We start from the raw sequence: 8,933 nt of genomic DNA, 5'->3' as shown, positions 1-8,933 counted from the left end.
ATAATATATGATGTATGAGTGATATTTCCATGCTATTTGAAAGATATTTTTAATACGTCCCCTCAAACTCGAGTTGGTAATGTACATTAACTTGAGTTTGGAAATAACTTCGCAGGATCACCCAATTTTGCAAAACTTTTGGGTAGACAGTGCCCTGAAAAGCTAGTGCAATCAACATTAGCTTTTTCAATAAATGATGTCGGTATGCGATAACATCGTTTGAAAAGCAAGTATTGTCCTAACGAGCTCTTCAGTAAACAGTGAGAATAGATGATAACTAGCATCGTTTGAAAGCCAGCACCACGGAGTTTTGCTTATAGGTAAGCGATACTAGAGGACGACTACATCATTTGAAAGTGAGTACGATTTGGATTAACCTTCAAGTAAACGATTCAAAATAGTGAAACACTGTTTGTAAAGCACGCAATGAGGGACATCTTGTGATGTCAACTGTATGACCAATGTGACAAGGTTGATATTGTACATGGTGAGGCCTATAGGACTTGTTTGGCCCTGTTGGTAGAGAGAACTTATGAAGACAGACGCATGGTTATGAACAGGTGTATTGACTTGGCAGGGGTATTCGGCTGTGCACCGAGGACACTCAAAATTTCCTCAAGGTTGCCTAGCTATGAAAAAAATTAGAAAAATAATGGAACGAATGAATTACTTAATTCAATATCACATTTGTGGCCTATGTATAAGCATCAAACAAAATCACAGAAAATTCGGTGAATATTCCATTATAATTCTATAAGCAAATCCGATCACGCACAAGATACACATATTATGCTAGATATTTAAATTACTTGCAGAACATATGAGATATCGATGATACTTTCTTAATGTCTAAACGATATCTTTTTAACACTTCACACTCCACAAAGCTGCACAATCGCATACTCCACTTCATCAATCTCCTCATCTCCTTTATTCCTAATGCCTACACTCACTTCTTTGACTTTATTCCTCACACACTTCCCACCTTCCTCCACCACAACAGCCTTGATCACCTTCGCAATTTCCTCTCTCTCAAGCTCTCCACTCTCGTTCCTCGTCACCTCCAATCCGACCCCGACGTCCTCGACGAGCCTCGCATTGAACGGCTGGTCGAGATGCATCGGCATCGCGATGACCGGGACCCCAAACTTGATGCTCTCCATGACCGAACTCCATCCGCAGTGACTCACAAATCCACCTACGCTTGGATGTGCTAGAATCCTAGTTTGTGGTGCCCATCCCTCTATCACTAGTCCTCTATCTCTCACCCTTTCAAGAAATCCCTTAGGAAGTGCCTCTTCAAGCTTGATGTTCTCTTCCACCGGAAATTTAACCACCCAAATGAAGTTGACATTGCTAAGCTCCAACCCATAAGCTATCTCTTCTCTTTCCTTCTCCGTGAGGAAGTACTCCGTGCCAAAGGACACGAATATGGTCGACGATCTTACTTTTTGATCAAGCCACTCAGTTATGTGATTCCCATCCTCTTGGAGAGGTTCTTCAACTAGAGGGCCGACTGGCACGACTTTCTTCCCCAAAAGATCATTTAGGTAGTCAACGTATTTGCCCTCCAATTCCATAAAGGTCTTCATGAAGATTAGGCCCGACGATTGCTCGTTCCATTGCACGACCCTTTCCATGTAGCTGATGCCACTCTTCGATGCTTGTTTCATTTGGTTCCTATCCTTGGCTATCCAATAGTCTTTAAGACAAATCGCCTTGAATGGATACTCATCACTGGGCCTCTTGATGGAGTGGATTATGTACGAGTTCATCCCTGCTGCCACGCTCGAGAAGCCGATCGCCGGGATGCTGCGTGACCTCGCGACTTCGGGCGCCCACGGTAGGAGATAATCAAAGATAAGCAAATGGGGTTGGCGATCATCGATGATGTCAGAGAGGTTAGGACCCGCCATGTCGAAGGCCATCCAGAGTTTCGGCATGAGGTGAGGCGATAAGCCCCTAGTTGTGTGGTATTGAGGAGGGAGATCAGGTAAAGATGGGACATGGAGCTCCACCAGCTCAATGGTGGAACAATATTCACGAGGGATTTTGATGGAACTAAGGTTGACAGGACTTGAACATAGGAAGATGTGGAAGTTCCTCCGTGAGAGCTTTTTGGCTAGCTCTAGTAATGGACATATGTGACCATGAGCAAGCCATGGAAGCATGAGAACCCTAATAGTTCTTCTTGTCGTAGCCATGGTCGATATAAGTTTTCTCGTGTGTGTGACTCTCTCGGCTTATTATTGTTGGCTCTCAGGATTTGGTGTTTGATCATCTGCCTTGGGTTTTTGCTTTTTTCTTTTACATTTCTTCCTTCACACATATATGAGATATCAGATCAAGACACTTTCGTCTCTGCCCAAACGAAAAGGACGAGTCCGAGTAGGATTTGGCATTTACAAAATGGCATATTCGGGAGAGATTCGGTCGTCACTTGAATTCCATGAGAAATATGGCGTTTTGCAAAGTTTGTAACCTTCTTCTTTTCATGTGAGAGTAGACGGCATTTATATTATATTCAAGGATTTCTACGCACTTTGATTTGATGGGTTGCCACACACTGAAGACATGAGATTAGGATTAATAATGGAAGAAATTATTTGGTACCATGTCATTTTCTGGAGTGAGCACAAGTATTTGCCTCCAAAATAGAGAGAAGCTAGCTACGTAGGCAGCCTGATCGTGGTCCACACAGGGTGATTTACTATATTTAGTAGCCACTTGCAAGCAAAATTACCAAAAAATGCATAAATCTTATTGTAATTGTGTCAATTCAGTTCTAAACTTTTTTTTTTGGTCAATTGAGTCCTAAACCGTTTGCATTTGTGTCAATTAAGTCTATCCGACCAATTTTGATCGAAAATCGCTGATATGGACGACGACCGTCCTAGGTGATTCGGTCAGCGCTAACGTGAATAATTTTTAATCATATTTTAATATGTTTTCTAATTTTATTTATAATTTTTTTTCTTTCTCTCTTTTTTTCTTCCCTTCTTCCTCTAGCCGGTTGCCGAGCTGGATACATAGATAATAACTTATATTATATCCAGACTCTATATTAATCCCAAGCGTTGCTTAATAATTACGCTTTTAGGACAAGTAAATCAATGATATTAAAACCAAAATCTATAGTTCAAATTCTTATAATCCATTCAACATTTATTAATCTATAGGATCACCGAGTATGCACTCAATTGTAGTAATTCGCATTATGATGCTGCGCTTTGGAAAGGCTAGATTAAATGCAATTACAATTTATGATCACTCGCGCGTTGTCTATTATACTTCCACTTCTCGACACGAAAAGTTGATTGTTTGACAAAGGTAAACAGATGCAACTTCCGGAAATAATCGTAAATACATTAGTATACGGATATATATATAAACACGGGTTTTTCTGCTGTCTCATTACTTTTATAGGATCCTATAGAATGCTTCGCGCTCTCTGCCCCTCACGAAGGGTGGGGAGTTCGAATCCCAGCGTAGTCGTTAGGGATTCTTAAGTGTGGCGCCGTGGTGGTGGGTCCTACGCTAGCGTCACCCCGGGTTTACGTCGCCGGCTGTCGGCTGTACGGTGGTTCTCGGGTCATCAAAAAAAAATAACTATTTCAATAAAAGTAACCAACGCCAACTTATTAGACATCCTAAAAATGTTGGACAGCACTACGATGACAAGGTCACATTCAGGGGACTATAGACGCACCCCATACCCATTCACATACGTCTAACATGGCTTCATTTCGACACATATTGTTCTTTATTTCCCACACAAAGTTGGACCAACGCATCAGCCACTTCATCTAATTCTCCCTCTCCTTTGTTCCTAATGCTGTAGCTCATTTCTTTTGCCTTCTTCCTCACACTCTCTCCATCTTTCTCCACCACCACATCTTTGATCACCTTCGCTATCTCCAATCTCTCAAGCTCTCCGCTCTTATTTCTCTTCACCTGCAATCCGACTCCGATCTCCTCGACCGTCCGAGCATTTAACGGCTGATCGAGTTGCATCGGCATTGCGATGATCGGGACCCCAGAGTTCATGCTCTCAATGATGGAGCTCCATCCACAATGACTCACAAACCCACCAATGCTTGGATGCTCCAGAATCTTTCCTTGTGGTGCCCATCCATCTATCACCAATCCCCTATCTCTCACTCTTTCAAAAAACACCCTCAGGCAATGCCTCTTCAAGCTCAGTGCTCTCTCCGACAGTAAACCTAATGACCCAAATGAAGTTGACATTACTAAGCTCCAATCCATAAGCAATCTCTTCTCTTTCTTTCTCAGTGGGAAAATATTCAGAACCAAATGACACAAAATTAGTAGAAGATTTCTCTCTCTTGTCAAGCCACTCAAAATCTCCATCTTCTATGTTGCTAGGGTCTTCCACAAGTGGACCAACAGGCACCACATTTTTCCCCAAGAGACTTGAGAGATAATCCATGTATTTCCCATCCAGCTCTCTGAAGGTCTTCAACAAGATGAAATTCGAGGACCTTTCAACACTTTGTAGAACCCTATCTTTGTCCTTCACGCGGACTGCGGAGTCGTCCATCACCTTGATGAGTTTTGCCTGCTCGTAATCATGAAGGCGAATTGCTTCAAAGGGGAATTTACTGCCGGCGTTCTTGACCATATGGAAAATAAAAGATAGCGTCCCCGCACCAATACTGAAGAAGACGACCGATGGCATGCCGTGAGATTTCACGGCTTCCGCTGCCCACGGTTGGAGAAAGTCGTGGATGAGCAAATTGGGGCCCAGGCTCTTGACGATATCAGAGAAGACGGGGCTCGCCATGTCAAAAGCCACCTTGAGGGTGTTCATGAGGTGAGGAGGCAAGCCTTTGGTTGTGTGATAATGGGGAGGGAGTTCGGGCGGAGATGGGAGGTGAAGCTCGACAAGTTCAATGGAAGATGAATATTTCTCGGAAATCTTGGGTTTGATGAAGCTAAGGTTGACAGGAGTGGAACACAAGTAAATGTGGAAGTTTCTCGTGGAGAGCCTCTTTGCTAGCTCTAGAAATGGTGATATGTGACCATGAGCAAGCCATGGCAGCATCATAACTTTGATGGGTCTCTGCATGTTGTCCATCCTGATCTTAAGTCTCTCTCTTGTTTCTTCTCTCTTGGCTATCTATCTCTAATGGGTATATATAGCAGTAGAGAGAAAACACAAGAGATCGCATGATAGAGAATGGGGAAAATTCCAAATAAGAGTGTTTTTCTCGAATAAGGATTTGAAGTGGACTTTGTTTCAAATAAAGGCTCGAATTGTCTTCATTTTCTAAAATAAAGATATGAAGTGATCATGTTAGTCTAAAAAAAGGGCCTCACCTCACCAGCTGGTCAAGGGCATTTTAATTCTTTACTTTTTTATATTTTCCTTTTTTTCTTTCTTTTTTCCTTTTTCTATTTTTCTTTCCTTTTCGCCAATGGCCGGTCTCAAGCGATGACCAGCCACCAGCGATACCCATAGAAGGCCGGGCGAGGCCGCCCTCGAAAGCCACAGGCGAGGGCTGGCCTCACTTGGGTGACCCTTGTTGGCAACAAAAACGATGTCGTTTTGATTAGAATCCTAATTTTTACACAAAATCTTAATTAAATTAGGTTAAAAAATCCAAAACTTTTTTCCATAATGAAGAAAACTCAAAAAAGGAAAAAAAGGCTAAAACTTAAAAAAAAAAAAACACACACACACACACACAAAAAAAACCAGGTCCTCTGCTTGTGGCCTCTGCCCCATCGTCAGTGAGGCATCGGCCATAGCCGACAACCCTCGCCGACCTAGGGTGAGGGTCGGTAGGCCCTCGTTAGAACCAAGAGAGGGGGGCGAGAGTCGCCAGCCATCGCACAAGTCTGGTCGAGGGTTGTAGCCCTCTCTCAGCTCTAGCCCTCGCCAAGGTGCCAGCAACCCCACCGGCAATGGCCGATGTCCTAGCCCTCCAGTCTGTATTTTTTTCCTTTTTAAAAAACTTTTAAATTTCTTAATTTTTAATCCAATTTAATAAAAATTAAGGTTAAAATTGTCTTTGGACGAAAATGCCATTGATCGGTCGGTATATTAAGCCAATCGGTGAGGTCAAGCCCTTATTTGAAACCGTCTTTTCAAGCCTTTTTTTTTTTAAACAAGATCAATTTCATGCTTTTATTTAAAAAAATAAGAGCATTTCAGGCTATTATTTGAAATTTTACCAAGAGAATTTGAGTGATCTTGAGAAGCCAGTGCAGGATGAAGAGGAGACACGTCGAGCTGCAACATAGATTTAGAATGTGTGCTGTCGGCTGCGAGTTCTGTCTCTGCAACATACATTTGCTATCTGCCTTGTCGTTCAAAGGGAAAAGCCAAGTTGAATTTGGACTCCAATTTGGCATTTTTGGATTTGTCATCATGGATGACGCATAAATAACCGAGGCCACAACTAAAACTCCATCTGAGTTTTCGGAAAAACATGGCAGGAAAAAAAATTGATTCAAAACACTAATCGGACGTGATAAACATTTATAGTGCGAAATTCAAATTTAATAAGTCATGATTGATTCGAAACTGACATGACTTAATAAGTTTTCATTATCTTTGAATAAAATACATATTTTCGTCCTTCTAAAATATTTTGGTTGCTATACAAATTATATCACAAATCATAGACATAAAATATGACGGAATCATAATCAATTGTAGATCCTACTTCTAGTACTCCTCACAGAGTTTGATAACCTATTGGTTTGGTGAGAGTAACGCAGTATGTCGAGGGAATTGCAATAGAAGTCTAATACTTACGAAAATGAAAAGTCTAAGGAGCTCAAAATTTAATTCTTAAACACTGAGAATATTCATTTATGGTGCATATGTTTATGTTTTGCGGAAGATGAATAAATTGAAAATTATTTTCCTAAAAGTAATCACTTGAAATAATTAGTCAATAAAAAATATTTTCATTATGGATAACAATTTATGTCTAAAACATTTTACAAATGATGAAATATTTTTTGGTTCATTCATTTTTATAAGCAATACAAGTGATAGGAAATAATTTCCAAATCAATCATTTTCTGCAAAACAAACAGAGCCTTAATCGGGTTAAGATCATGTGCTGGACCTAAATCAGATTAAGTAAGCATTTCGATTTCATGGATTTTCAGTCCCTACGTGGATTAAGGATGCGTTTGGGAACATCTCCAGTGGGTTTTGGATTCTAAAGGAGTTTTGGGGATATATAATTGTATTCCCAAAGGCCTTTAACTCAAGGCGGTTCGAAGATACTTTGAGATTTGAGCATTTTTCATAATGCTAATTTTTTTTTTCTTCCAACTTTGCGCTTGCTAAACTTTCATAATTTGGAAAATGTCCTAATCTCACATAAGGTTGTCGGCGAAGGGCTTAGGCCATTGGTGAGGCTAGACTTGGTTGTTGGCGAGGCCGCGCTTGAGCTCGCGTGACCCTGGCCCTGGTGACGTAGCCCGAGGTTGCGCAACCCCCGCTACCGTTGTCTAGGCTCGCAAAACCTTCGACGGCCCTCGGTTGAAGTCATGCGACCGCTAGTTATTTTTTGAAACATCATTTAAATCAAAGTTGCTTCATAATATATTTTTAAATTATAATTTATCAAACATTACTTATATTTGAAAAAACTCCCATAAATTTCCTCACATTTTTCCAAACAAATTTCTCAAAAGTCGAACTATACGCACTAGGTATAACAGTCTGAATTTTCGATCATTTTCCCGGGATTTAGGAAATGAATATTGATCAATGCACTATAGTGAGATCTCACCCGGAACAGCGCATTCTCGGGATGCTAACCTTAGGGGTAGGGCTATTACGGGATTGAATTCGTACGACCAAAGAACTCGACCTGAGTTCGACCTTCGACCATATCGATTGACGAGGGAATGTTTTGAGCCAACCGAGACCGATCTATTTGATTGATCGTGTCCGAAAGGAACTAGCGACAGACCCTCGCAATTATATGACAACCGAGGTCGTCCCGGGTAAAGTAAACTTAAACGTGAATTGACTTGGTGTCGGTCACGGGTCGAGAGCGCGTAATCCCAATGAGCCACCCGTTAGCCAGAGATAAGCTAAAGTTGCGATTGTTCGATTTTAGTAATTTCTTGGAATTCGGGCTCGGGAATCGAGAATTTTGAAAGTGACAATTTCGAGCGGCCGATGACGTTTTTGGCTTGGCCAACCTTGGGGCCACCCATTTCTGCAAAAAAATGAATTTCAACCCGGAAGTGAAAATTTACAATTTTGCCCTCCGGACTTCGAAGTTGATTTTCGAGGGCTTAAGAGACTATTTTTGAGAATCCAACGCCATATTATGCTGGCCACATCTATTTGGGGTTGGTACGGGCGAAAAATGAAATTTCGACCCGGGACCGAAAAAATGACCGTTTTGCCCCTGGGACCGCGAATGAATTTTAAGGACTGGATTAAGTCGGGGGACTGAGAAATACCCAATGTGGCCGAAATTATGAAGGACAAGAATGCCTCTCACCTTTTTGGATAATTACAAGATTGCCCTTTGACTTTTTGGGCAAGATCAAGCGTGGGCCGTCGGATTTTGGATGAGATTGAATCGTGGCCATTGGATCGGAAAGTAGTGAGAAGGGTATTTTGGTAATTTCCGGGGTGAATTATTGGGGGTAGATTTATATATTCTTTCTCTCTCTCTCTCTCTCTCTCTCTCTCTCTCTCTCTCTCTCTCTCTCTCTCTCTCTCCTCACCCCCCCACCGATCGGCTTGCTCTCTCTCTCCCTTCTCCCCATGTGTGAGCCCAGCAAGGCCGGCCACCAGCTCGCCGCCGCCGGTCGCCGCCCAGTCCAGTCGCCCGCTGCTCCTCTTCTTTTCCGTCCGCCCCACCGTCCGCCTGTCCCTCTTTCTCTCTCGGTTTTATTGTTCCGATCAGCCCCGTTGCCGCCGAGCC

The 8,933-nt window shown here is 42.1% G+C and overlaps 2 protein-coding genes across 2 annotated transcripts; both read right to left on the bottom strand.

Moving 5' to 3' along the window:
* Positions 1–727: 727 nt before the first annotated feature.
* On the bottom strand, positions 728–2,410 carry LOC115677222 (UDP-glucosyltransferase 29-like). Its single transcript, XM_030600350.2, has one exon. It carries the CDS (start codon positions 2,202–2,204, stop codon positions 873–875), a length of 1,332 nt encoding a protein of 443 aa, XP_030456210.1. The 5' UTR covers positions 2,205–2,410; the 3' UTR covers positions 728–872.
* A 1,202-nt stretch (positions 2,411–3,612) lies between these two features.
* Positions 3,613–5,110, bottom strand: LOC115677212 (beta-D-glucosyl crocetin beta-1,6-glucosyltransferase-like). Its single transcript, XM_030600338.2, is given in 2 exon segments — positions 3,613–4,173; positions 4,175–5,110. Coding segments are annotated over 2 exon segments (1,356 nt in total). The 5' UTR covers positions 5,099–5,110; the 3' UTR covers positions 3,613–3,741.
* Positions 5,111–8,933: the final 3,823 nt, after the last annotated feature.

This window comes from Syzygium oleosum, unplaced genomic scaffold, assembly GCF_021117445.2.
Source record: "Syzygium oleosum isolate NSW1041296 unplaced genomic scaffold, Sole_v2.1 Sole_v2.07, whole genome shotgun sequence".
Classification (NCBI taxonomy): domain Eukaryota; kingdom Viridiplantae; phylum Streptophyta; class Magnoliopsida; order Myrtales; family Myrtaceae; genus Syzygium; species Syzygium oleosum.
This window is presented reverse-complemented; position numbering and strand designations above follow the sequence as displayed.

Bases quoted from the DNA above. Each gene is read 5' to 3' on its own strand.
- LOC115677222 (XM_030600350.2), bottom strand. From the start codon at position 2,204: ATGGCTACGACAAGAAGAACTATTAGGGTTCTCATGCTTCCATGGCTT.